Here is a 20,651-nt window from a genome sequence, read left to right as displayed (position 1 = left end):
TCATCATCGTGAAGACCTGAAATATTACAGCAAATCCAAGTTTATATAGGTCTATAATTGTGGTCCATTGATTTCTCTGTGACCTTTGATTTCCTCTAGGGCTTTTCTCTTAGCTGGCATCGTTGGATTTTCAGTTCCATTCGTCACTCTATCGTTAGCCGAGAGTGACAGAGAGAGAGATCCGTGTGGGAAGGGTGGTTATCAATATTTGACGACCTACGGAAATACACTTTGTGGTCTATATCTGGCAGGCCAAACACAACTTCACTTTCGTGCTAACAAATATATTCCATGTGCCTCGCGATGTACGAGATGTGAACATGTTATTCCTCTTCATCGACAGCAACCGAAATCCACAGATTTGGTACCTACCACACTGAGAGACCTAAACGTAGATGGAAGGATAATATTAATAGAATAGTATCTTCGTACTATACTGACAGACCTGGATGTACATGGAAAGATTAATACTGTGACATGTAGACCCATTGTCAAGTAACAGCTTTGTAAACATGAGACAGTACAACAGCCGTTGCAAAGGAACAGTTTCGTGGACACGTTTCCCCGGAAACGACAGAACGCGCAATAATGAAAGAGATGTTTTCTGCGCGATCCGTGCCTGGACTATATAACGAGGACTAATAGTTCAACTGTGTCACGAGGGCCCCATTTAGCATGTGCTCTCCCATCCATACAGAGCGTACAAGATTCAGCGAAAGAGAAATGAATCCGGGGTTCTAATCCATGAAAAGAGAAAAATCATAATCAGATCATGGCATAGGTAAAGTTGTCCCTGTGCTTAACTAATTAAGCACACTACGCCATGAAAACGTTTGGGGCAGTGGATGTATAGATCCACGTTTTCTTGTCCTCGGCTCTACTTGGAGATGAATGGTCAGCTTCACGCCTCGGCCACTTTAGCCCCCCCCCGTACACATTACATAAGAGGCTTGGTGAACTCGGAACATGTCTTAACGCTGTTCAGAAATTTCTTCACCCTACCGGGACTCGAATTCCGACTTCTTTGCCTTTCAGCCCGTGGCCAGTCGCTATACCTACTGAGCTAACCCGGTTCGTTCAGAAGAATAAGATGAGGAGAAAAGGAGGAGGAGGATTATTCTGGAAGTTACATTATTTTGATACCTGCTCTCTCTTTCCAGGTGCAGAAATCCTCATATTATCCGCAGTTGTTAGCACTGAAAGAGAACAGAGTCGAACACATTTTAAACAAAATAAGGCGGAAGAGTGGTCAGATGTACCTCCAGGACAGTGTCCTATATAATTATACGTTTATGTTGTTTCTAACTAATTTAAGGGAGAAAACATTTTTATCGCGACGAAGTAGCGCGTCTGTAAAACACAGCGCCTGAGGGAACTGCCTGACCTAACAGACCTCTAATTACAAAGGAGAGACAAATATGACCCCTTCTGTGCGTCGGAGAGAAGATAATTTATTATTGTATTAACGTCCTACGTGTCTGATTATTTGATTGCATGAATGAAAAAGTAACTCCATTCAGTAGAGGCGTTCTTTTGTGCCTTATTTCACGACGCTGTATCCAGATTATATAGCGTCAAATTGCAGGACGATTGCTGAATTAATGAATTGGAAAGGAAACCATCTTAGCTTAATTTAGGTATTGTCCTGGGTCTGTCTCTTTATCTATGGCTCTACAGTCCTTTTGTTGGACCGTGGCCGCTTTTCAATTTCTTAATCCTATACACAGTCGGTAGGGCCCCTTGGACGGGGGATCAGCCCGTCGCAAGGCCGCTACCTACACACAGACATCCATTCCTTGAGTTGAATTCGGACCCATGAACCCAGTGTTCGAGCGAGCGAAGACAGTTCATGCCTTAGGGGGCCCATACACGTACGAGCCTGGCTCGCGAGTCCGACTCTTCTCGGGTTCCAATGAGCTAAACTCGTCCGTGTGTGGGTCGCCACGTTCATATGTGTGTGGTGAAATTAATCCGATCCCGGCTCCTCGCCGAGCCGGACTTGCGAACCAGACTCGTACGTGTATGGGCCGCCTTAGACAGCACGGCCACTGTGATCGGCTTGGATCTGTTTATTGGGTTTGATAAATACCATTCAAAATTCGATTCCAGAACGTCCAGTTACAGGTCAGGAACGCTACCTGTACACCAATATACTCGATGAGAGGCGTTTTTCAGAAGCTAATGCTTCTTGATTACTCAAGGAATTCCTCTTACACGCCGAGATTCAATCCGGGTTCCTCCTGAATACTTGTTGTGCGTAACTGAGCTAATTTGGCCGGTACAGAAGTTATGTCCACTTACACGGCGTCGGGAAATAGATTCGGACGGTTTTCAATATAAACTATTCATAAAAATAAGACGAAACCGTCTCCAATTCTTCTCTTTATGCTTCAGGTCTGAATTATTCGCGCTACGCTGAGCCCTCTTTACACTTCATTAACACAATTTATACGCGCTGTTAGCTCTCAGATAGGCGCAAATAGCCAAATTAGATGTTGCGTCTGTAAACACAATCACTGTCAATGTACAAAGAGCTCTTGGCTTAATGCGACCTTACAGCAATATCGTCCTAACTCTTTACGTCCTTAAGGTCTATAAGTTTGTGTCCAGGGTACATTAATACAAATATTATGTTTCTGGACATTATCCCGTTTCTGTCTAAAACACGGTCCTGTGTTTTTTTTTATTTAGAAAAACACCGTTTCGCAGATTGGGTTGTCTCCGTCTTCAGGCAAAACCTACTCAGAGTTAGTCCCTATCTCTCCGAGACAGAATCCATTCCCCGGAACGGTGTGTTTTTAAATGAAAACAAACAGGACCGTGTTTTAGACAGAAACATAATATTTGTATTCGTTACCTCCTTGTTCATACAGCAATATAATAAAATGTTCGAAGACGAAGGTTTTTTTTTTTAATTCGCATCGTAGGGGGTGGAGTCCAGCTGGGTCCACTCGGCAAGTCGGCCACTGACTGGCCTACTGTACCTGCCCCGGGTGATTATGATGATGGAGAATTTGGTGGAATGAAGATTGTCAGGGGAAACCGAAGTACTCGAAGAAAACCTGCCCCAGCGCCACTTTGTCCACCATAAACCCCACTTTACAAAAACCGGGCTCGAACCCGGACCGCCGCTGTGGGAAGCCAGCGACTAACCGATTGAGCTATTCACCCGGGGCAGGCTACAAAAGGCCAATCAGTGGCCGCCCTACCGAGTGGACTCAGGTGGACTNAAAGGCCAACCGGGGGCCCCCCCGCCGAGTGGCCTCAGGTGGTCTCCCCCCCCCCCCCCACACACTTAGCGAATTAAAAAAAAAAGCGCTTTAGCTATGGTGCGGCCTAAGACGAGGGTTACTCGTACAAATAAATGTTTAATGTTGACGAGATCGAGCCCTCATCCACGACTCGCTCGTTTCACCTTGTGCCATCGCTGAGCAAAAATTATCATACGAAACGTTAAATAAACATTGTTGTAGTTCACTATTTATATCCAGCAAAATACAATTATTTACAATTGTGGTCATGTTTTCTATATTGTAATGCACGATATGCCGGTCACGGTAGTCGAGCGGTCTAAAGGTTCGGCCACACAGAGCGCTGTGCTATGTTCGCTATGTTCGCTACGTACGCTACGTACGCTGTGTACACTCTGCGACACAGCTAACAGAGGGAACATAGCGTAAGTAGCGTACGGAAGTCTGTGTGGCCAGTCACATTGGCAATAAAGGGACATATTTTTCTGTTCGTATAGCGAACATAGCGTACGTAGCGTTCTGTGTGGCCGAACCTTAAGGCATGAACTGTCTTCGCTCGCTCGGAAGCCGGGATCGTAGGTTCTAATCCCACTCAGGGCATGGATGTTTGGTGTCTGTATGTGCGTTTTTTCTTTATTTTTGTACAAGTAGAGGCCTTGAGAGTTGGTCACGGTAGCCGAGCGGTCTAAGGCATGTACTGTCTTCGCTCGCTCAGAAGCCGGGATCGCGGGTTGAATCTCACTCAGGGCATGGATGTTTGTGTGCGTTTTTCTGTATTTGTGTACAGGTAGAGGCCTTGCGACGAGCTGATCACCCGCCGAAGGAGTCCTACAGTATGTCTAAGATCTAGAAAAACCGAAGTGAACGGAGAAGTTCATGGAGGTAAGCCTAGGCCCACTGGGGCTGTAGTGCCAAGGAAAAGAAAAAAGGCCTTGAGAAGGGCTGATCACCCGCCCAAGGAATCCTACCGAATGTCTGAGATCTAGTAAACCGAAGTGAAACGGAGAGTTTCATGGAGGTAGGCCAAGGCCTAAATTGGGGCTGTAGGGCCAAAGGAATAAAAAAATGCATGATATGGGGGTTAAGTGAGGATGAGGAACGTAACCGTCTTATGGACCTGCTTAATGCCGCCTGACATAAAGTTTCGGGTTACAAATGCGTGTTCATTACGTTAAATGATATTGTGACATGTTGCGCAAAGCCGAGCCCCCCCCACACCAGCAGTGACGCGGCGGGTGAGTCAGCGCTCCCCTCCCACCCCTCAGCGGTAACGTAACGCTCGCGTAATAGGCGAGTAATCACCCCGCATCCTGGCAGCCATGCGCGGTGACGTCACGAGCGGAGCCGAAGAGAGCCGAGCGGAGCCGAAGATAGCCGAGCCCCGTAACCGGGTAACTATGCAAGGCGAATCAACAGCGGTGACGTAACCGGACAGCGTGGCTAGCAACAAGGGTGCCTATTACGTGGCCGTATTGTCCGATCGAGGCTACATAGGGAGCAGCGAAGGCTATTCATAGTCAGTTGTACTGTAACAGTCGCTGAGTCGAGTTGTACTGAGTCAGCCAGTGAGTCCTGGAGCTACCGCCGAGTTAGCCAGCAACTAGTCAGTTGTATTGTGGCATTTGGAGTGTACTAATTGTGATACTGCAGATAGCAGTAATCGTAAATCTGTAATTTGGGTGACTGTAAGTGCGAATGTGAAATAAAATCGCTACATCGAATACATCGAGAATTTATTTGTCGCGATATACGCCCGATACGCGACAATATCTTACTGTATTAGTCGTAAAATGCCAAAGGTCGAGGCATTTGTTTCTCCTGTGTTCGCGGGAGCATAACGAGTGGATATAAGAGGAATTATGAGTGCATTTGTGGATAAAATTCCTCTGGCTAAGTAAGAAGTTTCAGTGGTGGGTTCTCATGAGAATCATAATGAACTTTGATATTTCGTAAGATGCTGGGAATTTCTTGTCCGATACTGGGACTATCAATTGTTCCCCAAAAGTTATTTATACTCGTATATCGTTCGCTTTGGTAGCATTTACGCTCAGTGGTCGTAGTTTGTTTTGAATACTGCATTAGAAATGAGTTCAGTGGCCAGATGCCAAGTTCCTAACATTATACAGGGAAAGAATAAAATTGGATTCATTGTTTAGGAAGTTCATTCAAAGTTATAAATATTTACAACCAAGCATCGTCTGTTATCAACAAAGAAACTATTTGGCACGCCTGCCACTTGGCATACCTACGGGCGAATGGGCTACAGACTATATCGTTTGAAACAAAAATGAACTTATTTTTACAGTCACAACGACGGGCTCTACTAATTTCAACGAAACTCGTATAACTTGCGTAAAAAGTACTTAACTATGGATATGAAAAACATCCATAGCTGTTGAGTCATTAAAAAAAAAGAACTTCCATATTAGTTTTTACAAGCTTAGCTCCTCCACTGTTGCCATATTTAAACCGTATTTTATATTCCCCAAAAATTAGTTCTACAAATTTTCATATTTTCCCAGCGTCTGTCTAGCATCATTTCAGGATAGTAGCGTAATTAAACATCGCCCATCATCAAAGAACAACTCGGGAAACGTGAGGTCCAAATGCTGCGCCCTCCATTCTCCCAGCAGCCCGCAGTAAAGAACAGCTGTACTCGGCCGAGTGGAGGGTAGAGGGTGATCTTTAGTGAATGCTTGAACAAGTTTGTTAACAGTAATTAAAAATAAGAGGAATCGAAGCTGGATACCTTTTAATAACAAACCACCCAGAAGCGGACACTACCGGTTCTCATATTTAGAGCAAAGATCAGTCCCACATGAACTGGGCTATACTCAAGAATGGTTAAAAAGCCGTGATTCGACTTTCTACAGTGAATACAGACTAGCAAATCGATCATTTTCTCGAAGTTTTCACAAAAAAAAAAAAGGTAAAACTGTCCCTGTAACAGGCCTTGAAGGCCCACAGAGTTATGAGATATCGAGGCTCACCCATTTTCTACACAATCGTCTCACAGATGGCGGTGAGGTTGTCAGACTTACGCGCCGGCCGCCCTTTACCCCCAGGAAGATTCCTGATACTCATTTCTGTCAGAGGCTGAGTTGAACCCAGGGCCACAGTGCGACTGGAATGATTAGGTCAAGTAAAAGATACATGACCTCACGGGGAATTGAACTCGCGACCCTCCGGCTTGTAGCATAGTGCCTCAACTAACTACGCTACCGCGTGCCCCAAAAGTTTCCATAGTCTTCACAAATAGCACTCATCATCAGCTCGACATTCCTTCACTGCTGTGGGGATGTTGGTCCACGTCGTCTTCTGCTTATGTTCCCATTATCACCGCGGGGTAGGAAAGTCCGTGACAGAGTTAGCATCCTGCTTATGGAAAATAACATTACAGAAATACTGAGCTACAAACAAGTAAACTGACAGAATACCGTATTTACGCATGTATAGGCCGCACATTTTTTTTGCCAAAAATTCAAGAGGAAAACTGGGGTGCGGCTTATATTCGAAATCACACTTCATTTAAAAACAAATTATATTCATAATTAGTAATACAGGGTGTTCTACTCCTGAAATAATATTCCAAGAAAATTATTTTTTCTATAATTTGTCTGAGAATTGTGCTGCGGCCTATACATGCGTAAATGCGGTATTCTGCCTGTCTATCGAATGCTCTCCAGCCCCTGTAGGCCCTAGCCACTTTCTCATTTTCTTATCTATACTCCCAGAGCATGGATGAGCTCGTCACAAGGTCCCTACCTACACACAAAACTACATAAACACAGACAACCTTGCCTCGAGTGGGATTCGAACCCACAATCCCAGTGTTAGGGGGCGAAAACAATTCATGCCTTAGACCGCGCGGCCACTGTGATCGGCTTGTGAAAGTATGTGAAAATGTATGTCGTCTCCGCTTAGTCCGTTATTCTAATATCAAGAGTACGTTTGTACGTCTTAGACAATAATGCGCCTCGCTAGCGCCAGAACGGACATACGGGTCTTATCCACATTCGCTGTTTATGAGTTTATCTCTCACGGGTCGTTATTCCGGCAAACACGATCATTCCAACTCCAAAAATACACACCCTTCAAATGGATCCCTAAAACAAAACCGCGATTTTCTCGAAAACGGCTCTAACGGTACTGATTTGATTCGAGTTATGTATCGATATCATCTAAGGAGTCTTGATGGCTCAGTCGGTATAGTGACGGGCTATAGGCTGGAGAGCCGGGGTTTGACTCTTCTCTCCTCCATAGCGTTCAGAGCGACCCTGTGGCCCATCCAACCTCTAATCCAATAATTCCTCGGGCGATTACCCCTAGGGTTGAAGCTCACCGTTCACTTCTATCTACTCCCGAGATCAAAGATGGTAAATCTATACTTCTACGCCATGTGCCTTAATGGCTTAGTATTTGATTGATTAAACATAAAGTGACTCTACATTTCGTTTCCAAAGTAAAATAATAAGGATATATCGCATATTTGAGACGAGTGTTAGTGATCGCATGGATTTCGATGTTGTTCGATATTCAATAATCTACTATGGCGTCCGAGCAAAAATCGACTCTGTTTCAAAGGTAACAAAGCTAAGGTTAACTGCATACGTATGTAAAATGTCTCTATTGTTGGAACGAGATGAGTCTCTTGATAATGAGACCGAATGTGGGCCTCTTCCCAGAGAGAACAGGTATTGGAGAGTTGACGAAATGATAATCGGCAGAATTATAAGTAGAAAACACTTCCCCACTGCCTCTTCGTCTCCCACAAATCCAGGATTTACTGCCTTTTACTGAAAGCGGGTCTCCGTAGAGAGAAACCGACGGCAAACCCGCCTGTGAACAAACTGTTTGCTTGAAACAAACATAAGGACATCGTGTGTTGGGAGGAAGCGTTATTGTGTTTGTTAACACACAAAGGAGCAACAACAGCACGTGCTGTTACTTTCTTTAACGAGTGGGAGAATAAATCGAGTTCCATTCGTGTGAAAGAAAAAGGGAAGCAAATTTGAGGTTTCTTGCAACGTTCGATTATTATGGCTGAGAGAACTAATAAGGTTACGTTACTGAACATAATTCGACCTTGAGCTGCGTTACATCATCTGCGTATACAAACAATACTCAGAGCTGGTACCCTAAAAAACTCGCTAGACAAGAATACAGCGTGTTGGATTTGAAGTTCTTACGGGATGTGATTCCAGTCAGTCCGGCAGAATTTCACCGGAGTTGAGGAGCAACTACAAAAACATCGCAACACAAACCGTTTAGCTATCCCTTTAAATACACAACGAATCGGTCCAAACAACTTTTATGGGTTACTTTAGGAAGCTGTCGGTAACCAAAATATTTCTAAGATTCCGTGTATCGTCCAATAATATTGTGATGTATAGCCCCATTGCTAGGCAACGACTCGGTAAACGCATTCCCCCGGAATCGTACGCGCGCAACAATGAAAGGTCCACTGATAAGCAATGGTTCATTAAACAAGTCTTCTCAACAATAGAGAGGCTGCATTTTCTGTATGGTCCGTGCCGAGAGGCTATAAAGCGACAGAGAAGGACTTTTGAGTTAGTTGTCGAGAATTGGGGTCAAATTCCGGAGATGGCAGTCGAAAGTGCCTGAGAAGAAAAGACAAGAAATTAATTAGACTGTGCAAAGAAGACTTCATGTGTGATTTGAAGTGACAGTGAGACCGCTATAAATCCGTTGCCAGGATACGACAAGTAAAGACTGAGAACCGCAGTGCTTGTGTAGCAGTGAACTATGAAGTGTGTAGATCAGCGATAATGCTGTATTGCCTGCAGTCCCGAGTTGTGTGAGTGTATAAGGTGCAATAAATCCAATCATCCAATCCAGAACTCGTCTGTTAGTCACGTCCAAACCCACTGCATGTGACAATATGACGACTCATGAATGATGCGTTAGGAAGGATTTGTAAAGAATCGATTGTATCTCGATTGTGGTACTTTGCCGCCATTTGCCTGGAGCTACTTTGAAAAACCATGAGAAACTTCAGTCAGGAAAACCTGTGTCCAAGTTAAAAAAATCGAACTGACATCATGTATACAGCGTCACCACTTATCCTCGTATATTGTGACATGCAGACCCACCGCCAAGCAACAGTTGCGTAAACAGGCGACGGTACACAAGCTGTTGCTAGGGAACATCTCTACGGATATGTTGTTACCCCGGCGAAGAGAAAACATACAATAATGGAGACGTTTCCTGTGCGGTCCGTGTCCGGAATATATAACGAGGACTAGTAGTTCGCTGAGAAGCTAGGGACAGTTCGGGAACCCAGAGGAAGGGGAACGTCCGCCGTTGAAAGCCGCTACCAAGAAACGGCTAGTGAAGACTGAGAACACTTTATGTGTGTTGTTGTAGTTGCAGTGATATTTGGAGTGTGTAATTCAGTGAGACTGTCGTACTTATTTGTAGTTACGTTCTGTAACTGTTGTTAAGAGCGTAAGAACTCAATAAACCCGATTACCAATCCAAACCCCGTCTATAGTCGCTCTATCGTGTGACGACATTAAGTGAAAATGACAAAGTTTATACATGTATTTTCGAGATGGACCTACAAATGTTGTAACTGTTTTGTAGAACCATGAAGACTCTGCAAATCGTACGTTGTCCATGCGTCACACCGCGCACTTGTTCAAACACATGCATACGCATGCAAGGGAACTGAGACGAAAAGGAGGCCGTTATTTATTTGATGTAACTACACTTTCATTAAGGGCTCTTTCATTTACTTACAAATTTTCACAGTGGATCTCTTTATTCATTCTCTTCCACGAAGGACAGAATTAACCTTGACTCTTCCATGAAGAACTCAAAATCTGAAGAAGAAAAAAAAAAGTCTACCTTCCGAGATATAACTCCGTGTAGTCAGTTGAAAATCAGCCGACGTTTCGGAGGAACACTTCCTCTCAACCTTCAGGGTTAAAAAGGAAATCAAGCGAGAAATGAGAATGAAGCAAGTCTCAAACAAAGCTGTTTGTTATGCTCTTCGACCTTGGAGATTAAAGGGACACATTACACCATTGGGTTTTTCAGTTCACCTACTCTTCCCACCCGCACTGTGGCCCTGGGGTCGACTCAGCATTTAACAGAAATGTGTACCAGGAATCTACTCGTACATGGGGAGTAAAAGGCGACCGGTGCGTAAGACTGACACCCACATCGCCATCTATGAGCCGACTGTCTAGAAAATGTGGGAGCCTCGATGTCTCACAACCCCATGGGCCTCCACGGACTGCTACAGGGATAGCTTTCCTTGATTTGAAATTGAATGAAGTATCGTATTTTGTTATTTATTTGTTAATTTAATTGTTACTTAACTGCATAATGAGGAGCTTCATAACTTGTACTCTTCTCCAAGTATAATTAGAATGATAAAGTCAAGGAGGATGAGGTGGGCAGGGCATGTAGCACGAATGTGGTAGACGAGGAATGCATATAGAATATTGATGGGAAAGTCAGAAAGAAAGAGACCATTGGGAAGACCAAGGTGTAGGTGGGTGGACAATATTAAAATGAATCTTAGAGAGATAGTTTGGAATAGTATGGATTGGATTGGTCTGGCTCAGGATAGGGACCAGTGGGGGCTCTTTGAGCACTGTAATAAACCTTCGGGTTTCATACAATGCTGGGAAATTCTTGAGTAGCTGCAGAATTGGCGGCTCCTCAAGAAGGGCTCAGCTCCATGAGTAAGTAAGTAAGATTAAGTAAGTACGTGTAATTGTTACTTATTCGAAGGTCATGTTTTTTCGGGATCTAACACCGTGTATTTCGGTGAGACTTCCTTCCGAGGAACTCAGCTTTATAACACATAAGACACAGACGCTGCTGTGAATCCCATATCCAACTTCCTGTTTGAAGAGATGAAGTTTCTGGGATGTATGAGCTCTGTTTTCTACCTGCTTCGCTCAGCAACCAATTCTGCAGCTACTCAAGAACTTCCCAGCATTTTACGGAACCCAAATTTCATTACCGTGTTCATAAGAGGCCTCCACCGGTCCCTATCTTGAGTCAGATCGATTTAGTCCACACCACACCATCCTATCTAAGATTCATTTTAATATTATCCACCCACCTATGTCTTGGTCTTCCTAGTGGTCTCTTTCCTTCTGGCTTTGCCACCAATATCTTATACGCATTCCTCTTCTCCCCATTCGTGCCACATGCCCTGCCTATCTCATCCTCCTTGACTGCATCATTCTAATTGTAGTTGGCAAATAATAAAAGTTACGAAAATCCTCATTGTGCAGTTTTCTCCAATCCGTTTTCAACGGACTACACGGCGTTAATTCCCAGAAGATAAGGATTCTTCATAACCACGGGTGTGAGAACTTTAACTCCTACAACTTACTGTTTATTTATGGTTTACTTAAGGACGCTGTCAGTTGTTCAAATTATATATCATATAACAGTAGAATGAACAGAAATAAATGAGTTATGAAGTAGAAGGAAGCGGAGGTGGCCTATTTTATGTACTAATCAGGTATTTACCCGGAGAAACTGACGAAGCTCAGGAATCTCCAGGACGAGAACTGAAGTGGGACCTCTCAAAAATGAAGCGGTAACAGTAGGCACTTCGCAGTGACGTTCTGTCTGCTTGTTCTTCAATCTCTCTGAAAATAATTCCTTCATTTTATAATTTCGGTCATTGGATTTCTCAGTTCCCATCTCCCTTAGGGCAGGACACACCAAGGAAACTGGCAACCGCAACGCAACCGCAATTTCCGAGAACTGTTATACGCCTGAGTTGAACACGTGTTACTAAAATTCTGGAAATATAATTGGCTTCTCATTGAGATCACCCCGTTGTAACTATGTTTTGCTCTGGTCAACCTGTATACGTTTTCCGATCTCTTCTTTTGCCTCTGAATGGCCAATACAGGCTCCTTTTTTAGCTTAATATAAAACATAAAAATCTGTGTTAACAGTCAACAAAAAGAGACAGCAAATAACATTCGGAAAGCACATTTCGAAAGATTAAACAGTTATAATGAAGTCACTCCTAATCCCATGGTAATACTCAGGGCTCCATGAATAGGGGTGGAATTCAGTCATTCTCGGAAAACGTGAATGTTTGTTTTGAGTGCATAATTTGGGGTAGAAATAAACAAAAAAATCTCTTCCATTCCGAGAGCATGGTATATCAGGCTGCCAAGCAACATTCCATTCAACGCGTATCTGATCATTGTTTCCCAGCAATGCAGATTATGTATTGGGAAAAAGAAGATAGTTATGAATTATGAATTATGAATTGGTAGGGATATGAAAGGAAAATGTCGTGTATTTTAGAATAACTGACTAACTTCATGGAGCTGAGCCCTTCTTGAGAAGCCGCAAGTTGTGCAGCTACTCAAGAACTGCCCAAAATTTTATGGAACCGAAAGGTTCATTACCGTGTTCACAAGAGCTCTCCACTGGTCCTTATCCTGACCTAGATCAATCCAGTCCCTATAACTCCATCCTATTTCTCTAAGATCCACTTTAATATTATCCATCTACTTACGTCTTGGTCTTCCTAGTGGTGTCTTTTCTTCTGTTTTTGCCACCTGTATCCTATACACATTCCTCTTCTCCCCCATTACTGTGCTACATGCCCTGTCCATCTCATCCTCCTTGACTTGATCACTCTAACTATACTTGGAGAAGAGTACAAGTTATGGAGCTCCTCATTATGCAGTTTAAACATATTTTCGAAGACCATCTCAATTGCTTCACAGGGATGACCACCACAGAATACTCACCACGTGTTGTGGAAGACAGGGATTTCAAAACTAGAAAAAGGGAGAAAAATACTGGTGTAGAAACTGAGGAAGGGATAAAGCGAAGGAGAACAAATAAGTAAAAGGTAAATGTAAAACTGTCCTTGGGCTTAACTAATTAAGCACTATGCCATGAAGGAGTATGGGGGAGTGGATGTATAGATCCACATTTTCTTGACCTCGGCACTAGTTGGAGATGAGTGGTCAGGTTCACGCCCCGGCTGCTTTAGCCCCGGGGAAAGAGTCCAAAGTACCCATTTGCTATGAGGCTGGGTGGACCCTAGAGCCGGTCCGGACGACGTGGAGAAAAGAAAATCCTTCATCCTACCGGGACTCGAACTCCGACCCCTCGGCCGCCCAGCCCGCAGCCAGTCGCTATACCGACTGAGCTATCCAGGCTCACGAAGGAATAGGTAACTCAGTCATGTAAGTAATTCATAAATCATGAGGAACGTGCGGTCTTATTTCGAACATTGCAATTGTGGGTCTCGCGTTAGGTCGGTCAGACCGAAGTCCACGGCGGTGTGACATTTTGAAATATGTATGCAATTCCTGTGTTTCTTCATGAAAATAATTTTACCCCCACACTCATATACGAAATCATGCATTGGTAAATTAATCATGAAAGTTTTCTCATTAATATGTCATTTCCAGGAATGGAATTCAAAGCGCCAAAATAATATATTAAAATATAATTATTGTAGCTAACAAATACCTGACATGCTCAGATATTTTCGTACTGTTACGGTAATTTCATCACGTGAGCGCACACATCCAATATCTGGGTACACATAAAGAAATAAATTACATTAAATCTTATTGTAAATTTAATTTCAGAACATATGATTATGGGACACGCGATAGCGTATTTTGTTGAGGCACTATGCTAAAAGCCAGAAAGTCACGTGTTCGAGTCTCGATGAGGTATTTTTTTCTCGATTGACCTAATCCTTCCATCCGCATTATGGCCCTGGGGTCGACTCAGCCTCTAACTGAAATGAGTACCACGAATCTTCCTGGGTGGTAAAAGGCGACCAGCGCGTAAGGCTGACAACCTTACCGCCATCTGTGAGCCGATTGTCTAGATAATGTGGGACTCTCGACGTCTCACAACCCTACGGGCCTCCATGGCTTGTTACAGGGATAGCTATTACATAAGATTATAGGCATCATTGTAAACGTTACTGCATATTGGTTACCATACGTACCACGTGCTTTAATACACGCACAAAAACTATATTTCGTTTAAAGAGCGTGGTATAGGATTTGTGTGATTCTCGAAATAAACCACCGATTATTCCAGTAAACAGTATTAAGTGACTGGCCATATTAGTGAAGACATGGTGCCTTTCCTTTTTTGGTAGGAACTAAATTTTAAGACTTCCATTTTATTCACATGAATATCAGAATGGCACCCATTTGCTTAACACACCATCAAATTATCTTCTGCCTAATTCCACTGATTTTTTAACAAAGCGAAGCTCATCCTTCCCCTTCCAGAAATAAATCATTCATCGTTTCTCCCATGACTTTTCTTTTTCGCCTATTCTTCTACCATTCCTTCCTACCGCCATCTCTCTTCTTATATCTGGATTTCTCTAACTTATGGCGTTAAACAGAAGCTTAAAATCCTATATTTCATAAAGAAATATCAAAGAGAATATTTCTACCTACGAACGAGGAGTTTTTTTTTTGTTGCTAGTGGGGTGGGACTCAGTCCCTTGTACTGCGGCTACTTCTGGCCTATTGTACCAGCCCCAGATGATAGGTGAGGGTGATTGTGGAGCAGTTGGTGGAATGAAGATTGGCAGAGGAAACCGAAGTACTCAGAGAAAACCTGCCCCAGCGCCATTTTGACCACCACAAATTTAACTTGACCAGACCCGGGATCGAACCCAGGCCGCCGTGGTGAGAAGCTAGCAACTAACCGCTTGAGCTATGGCGCGGCCTAACGAGGAGGTTACAGAATGATGGAGAGAATTACAACATAAGGAACTTTGCGATTTAAACTAAATTTGATATTAAAATTAAGCAAAAATCGTGAGATGCGTTTGGCATATAGTACCATGTCTGAGGGAGATGACAAATATATACAAAATTTTAACCTTGGAACACCATAGGAAGACATCACTTGGGAGATATAAGATAGAATGGCAGAAATATATTTCAGTTCAGCTGGTGCAGGATAGGGTAAAACGGTGTAGGATGTGTTCACGATAGTGAATATTTGATGTCCTTCAGAATGTAATGAACATGTCTTCTGGGACGTCCTCAAGGTACCTGGAATATACGTAGCACGTTCCACAGAAATATCAATCACGATCTACTAGAATATACGGCGTCATATCTCAACAGACAGCAATATGCAAACTAATGGCCATCTGAATTCGATAATTGGAGCGAATTCCATTACCAAATGAGTAACATAAAGAATCCTGATTCATTGAGTTCTTTAGCATGTCGCAGCGGGTTCAGGTTTCGGATTTTACTAACAGTCGGTGCTAGCAACAGAACTGGAAGTCAGAACGGCGTACCCCAGCGCGCAGTCTCCGCAGGGGTCCTTTGTGTCTTGGTATTCCGGAACCCTATACAAATGCACGTAAATTTAATGAAGCTTTATAATCGATTTCTATGGCTACTTCATTCATTCATTCATTCACTGATCAATGGCTCTACAGCCCTTTGTCGGGCACTGACCTCATCTTCAGTTTTGTAATCTTTTTACATAGTCGGTAGAACTCTTGGACGGATGATCAGCCGTCATAAGGCCGCTACCTAAACACAGGACAACACAAACATAGAATAAACGCAAACATGCATTGAGTTGGATTCGAACTCACGATCCCAGGCTTTGAGCGAAAGAAGATAGTTCATGCTTCTTTTTTATTGCTAGTGAGGTGAGACTAAGTCCCTTGTACTGCGGCCACTTCTGGCCTATTGTACCAACCCCAGATGATAGGTGAGGGTGATTGTGGAGCAACTGGTGGAATGAAGATTGGCAGGGGAAACCGAAGTACTCGGAGAAAACCTGCCCCAGCGCCACTTTGTCCACCACAAATCCCACTTCACCAGACCCGGGATCGAACCCGGGCCGCCGCGGTGGAAAGCCAGCGACTAACCGCTTGAGCTATGGGCGGCCTGAGTTCATGCCTTAGACCGCGCGGCCACTGGGATCGGCATGGCTACTTCAGTTCCTGTATTTACAACGGCCAGCACTGCTAGCAAGAGAGCCGGGATAGCGCAGTCGGTATAGCGACTGGCTAAACGGTCGAGGGGTCGGAGTTCGAGTCCCGGTAAGGTCAATATTTTCCTCTTCTCCACGTCGTCCAATCCGGTTCTGGGGTTGTTCATCCAAAGATGTTAAGCAGCAGGGGCATGAAACTGACCATTCACCTCCAGCTAGTGCCGAGGCCAAGAATATGTGGATTAATACATCCACTCCTCAATAAGCCTCCATGGTGCAGCTTCTTTCTTACATTAGCATTGTTACCATGGTCCTTATTATTACTTTGCTCAATGCGGTTACCATGGTTAACGAACATCGATATTTTCGCCCCCACCTTACAATTTCGCGCGCTTACCGCGATTGCTGACAGAAAAAAAAAGAATAGATTTGGCCTCCAGTGACTAACGTTCGCACCAGAATTAGTCTAAATAAATCTCGCGATAGTCGGGTTAGAACATGCAGCCGGCCGGACAGGAGAGACATGACAATCCCTGAACGCGCTCTTGCGCCTTGTGCAAATTAGTTCACGGGAGTCCAGCATAAAAACCCGTCGTTAGTAAATCATTCTGCACTATGCATAGGCAATTAGTCGCCAACTCAGACTTAGCAACAAGGCAAGAGAACGAGTATCCTTGTAACACAAATTTATATTACTCGTATTTTTGAATACAATAAGCTATTAGGGCCAAGGTTAGCAGATAACGAGATGTAAGGGTCTCACTTCGATGAATATGATTACCGTTTTGGGGTTGTGACAGCCACAAGTCTGTTAGAAATGTTAGAAATATTTCGGAGGAGTACGTTGCCTTCATCTTCAGGATCAGTGGGACGTAACACGATACAAGCAACCTGCTGACTCTGTCTTCACGGTAGAAGAGTGGGATTCTGAAGAAGGTAGATGCCTATTCAACCGAAACTTTGGTATTGTTCTATCAGACTACACGGCGTCACACCGTAGAAAACAGTAATCTTCAATTCAAAACACTCCTGAACTAATAGAGCAGTATACGATGCTCATTTTCGTCGGTTCGAATGACAATCGAGTCTCTATTCTATGTCTGCATTTCATCTGTGTTTGTGTTTGCTACGGACAGGCTTTCAGACGGGACGAACCCCGTCAAAAGGCTCCTACCTGATGGTTAAAGGATTTATTTTTTCAGACTAAATTGTGGATGGCGGGCACGCGGTAGTGTAGTTGGTTGAGGCACTATCCTATAAGCAAGAAGTTCGTGGGTTCGAGTCCCGATGAGGTTGATGTTTCCAATTTGCCTAACCCTTCCAGCCGCAATACGGCCCTGGGGTCGACTAAGCGTCTAAAAGAAATGAGTAGCAGGAATCTTCATGGGGGGTAAAGGGCTGCCGACGTGTAAGGCTGACAAACTTACAGCCATCTGTGAGCTGATTGTCTAAAGAAAATGTGGGAGCCTCGACGTCTCACAACCCTATGGGCCTGTTACAGGGATAGCTTTACCTAAACCGTGAATCAGAATAGGCCGGAGTGTCCAATGCGTGGAAACTAAAGGATCTCTCATAACTCTGGAGGCGGGGAACTTAAACGTTGGGCCTGTTCTCCGTCCAACTACTGTACCAGATGCCTGAATGATACACTGTTTCAGAAGTTAGTGCTGAACTTGGGCAGGCCAAAAGACCAAATGTGTGATACCTAATGAGTCTCAAGGGCCCACAGCAACACCTTATGCGGGAACTTTGCGTTGGGCCTGCTTTCCATCCACCTATCCCTAGTCACAGTCTAAAGTACTGATTGTCTCAGAAGTTTATTCTGAACTGAACATGCAAGAGGGCCTAATCTTTAAACACTGAAAAAGAAGAGTTTTAATTAAGAACAATATATTAAAAATCGCCAGATTAAATGGACAATTCATGTAAACCGAATGAGCTACGATGGGTTCAGAAAAAAAAAAAAGCTTGAAATGTAACAACAAACGGAAAACAGACGCTAGAAGACCGAAAAAAGAAAAGGCAGACGATTCACCTGAGGCGGCCATGAACGGGTTATGGTATCCAGTGACTTGAGGAGGGAACGAAGAGGAGGAGGAGAAGAAGGCTACAAGTGCGTTGCTACTGGCGTTAACTTCTGGTCGTGCCGGACAGTCTCACGGGCCACGGAATGCGCAAGTTTAATTTGTACCTATGCATAGTAACCTAACGACCAAGGTATCTGTGACGCCTGCACGTGACTCATGGCGTGATGGAGACCATGATGACGGTAATCTATGGGGCGGTGCTCTGCCCGTGCGTGAACACACATGATTACGTCACTGAAATTCACGTATGCCACTCACAGTGGCGAAGCGGTCTAAGGTATGAACTGTCTTCGCCCGCTCGAACACTGGGATCGTGGGCTCGAATTCCACTCGATGCATGGATATCTGTGTGTGTTTATTTTGTGTGTAGGTAGCGGGCATGCGACAGGCTGATCCCTCTTCCAGGGAGTCCTACCGACTGTATACAGATTAAGAAATTGAAAAGGCGGTCAAGGTCCACAAGGGCTGTATAGCCATTGATAGATATAAGTGCGTATAATTATTGCTACAATTTTTTCTTCCTTTTAAAGCACTGTGAAATCTGCATAAAACGAAACCTCGATTAAATGAAATTCCTGTGCCTACTATACTCGTATTTTAACTACGTAGTGACCTGAATCTCTTCCAAAATGGAAAAAATGTTTGGATCACTTGAGATTTCGTTATAAGTTGAATTTATTGTCAGGTATTTCATCTGCAAGTTATGACGTTCACACAAGCAGAGCATACATACAAGAACGCTTATTCCATCTCATTTATAAAGATCAGTCGGTTACTTGCGTGTGAGGAACAGAACTTTGAAAAAAAAAAGTTCGAAATGGGCTACAGTGTAGGGAGTTGACTTCTTCTTGGGTCGCCAAAAGCTACTCAGCCACTGAAGAAATTACCAGAATTTTATGCAACCCAAAGGTTCATTACCGTGTTCACAAGAGCCCGTCAGTGACCTATGTCCTGAGCTAGATGAACCCAGTTAGTAAATGTATTTTGTGATAAAGAGGTAATATGTATTTGAACATATCGTCACGTGTGTTAGGGTTCTGACTATTGATGAGTTTTGGATTGGATTGAATCAGCTGGACTGGAGTCCTCATTAATAACACCTGGGCGGATCCAACAGAAAATACATTTTCCATCGTTATAGCCCAACACTATCTCGATTTTTACTTGCTCATTCGTTGCCGCGGAACCTATTTACCGAGTCGTTGCCTAGCAATGAACGTCCACTCGACCTCCGCTATTCCGGATTTCAGGCGCGATGTCACAATACGTCTTTTTGTTTCAGTTAGAAGTTATTCTGAGGACCAAAGTAAAGGTCAAGAAACACAAAATTTGAAATTGTTTAAACGTATGAGGCCTGAAGGGGGTGGGGGGGAAAAGCGAGACAGAGGGGACAAAGTTAGGTGGGAGGGCAGCAAGAGACATTACACTTCTAACAAACATTACGGGCCTTGAAGGATCTTAGTTCGTTCACAATTTGCATTAAAGGTGGGTTGGGGAGAAGTTAAAGCGATGGGAAGTGAAGAAGATAAGGTAAAGCGATGGGAAGTGGACTTTTTTACAGGCAGAAAGAAGAAACTAAGCGGGGATCTTGCGTTCAATCGCAATTTTGATTTTAGGATTGGGGAGTGGGCTGCGCCGGGGCAAAATATTATGTTAAACTTATATTACGATGAAGTGGAGCCTAGAATTCATAAGAATAATACTTAAATATTCAGTTCATACCCTAGAGACAACATGCCGCGACACTACTAGATACTTATAGAATTATGTTAAACATTTTCCGATGTCTTAGTTACATTTACAATGGATAATGTCCAACATAATAACTTTATAATTATTAACAGACCATTGTAGCAAACCTTCAGAGGAGCACACATAAGTACACTGTGTGGTTAAAACGAAAAATTTTCTAATTCTAAATCAGGTTGTTTATATATATAGGAACCATTGTTATAAGTGGTTAAAGGAAGTGGTATACACATTTACCACTATAGCTAAGGGGAGCCAGGATAACGCAATCGACAAAACGACTTGCTAAGGGCTGGATGACCGATGGATCGGAGTTCGAGTCCCAGTAGAGGCAAGATTCTTTGTTCTCCACGTCGTCCAGACCAGTTCTGAAGCCCAACCAGCATCCTATCTAATGGGTACCGGGGTAAAGCGGCTGGGGTGTGAAGCTGATCACTCATCTCTAATTACGCTGAGGTCAAGAATGTATGGATCTATACATTCACTCCACATTACATCTTCATAGTCTAGTGCTTAATTAGTTACGAACAGAAGATGACTAAGGCGAGAAATTTTATTTTCCTCTTCTGGGGAATCTCGGATTCGATTCCCCGCT

The 20,651-nt window shown here is 43.7% G+C and overlaps 1 protein-coding gene across 3 annotated transcripts in view; it reads right to left on the bottom strand.

The window, feature by feature from the left end:
* Positions 1 to 20,651, bottom strand: part of LOC111868329 (flocculation protein FLO11) — a gene marked incomplete at its 3' end in the record, with an annotated part of 242,484 nt that overhangs the window by 189,126 nt on the left and 32,707 nt on the right. The window contains 1 exon segment of one of the 3 annotated variants that reach the window (XM_033753011.1): positions 13,019 to 13,048. Coding sequence (XP_033608902.1) covers positions 13,019 to 13,048 — 30 coding nt within the window. 3 annotated transcript variants of the gene reach the window in all.

Source organism: Cryptotermes secundus, unplaced genomic scaffold, assembly GCF_002891405.2.
Source record: "Cryptotermes secundus unplaced genomic scaffold, Csec_1.0 scaffold1368, whole genome shotgun sequence".
Lineage (NCBI taxonomy): Eukaryota > Metazoa > Arthropoda > Insecta > Blattodea > Kalotermitidae > Cryptotermes > Cryptotermes secundus.
The sequence above is the reverse complement of the archived record's forward strand: the minus strand, read 5'-3'. Positions and strand labels throughout refer to the sequence as shown.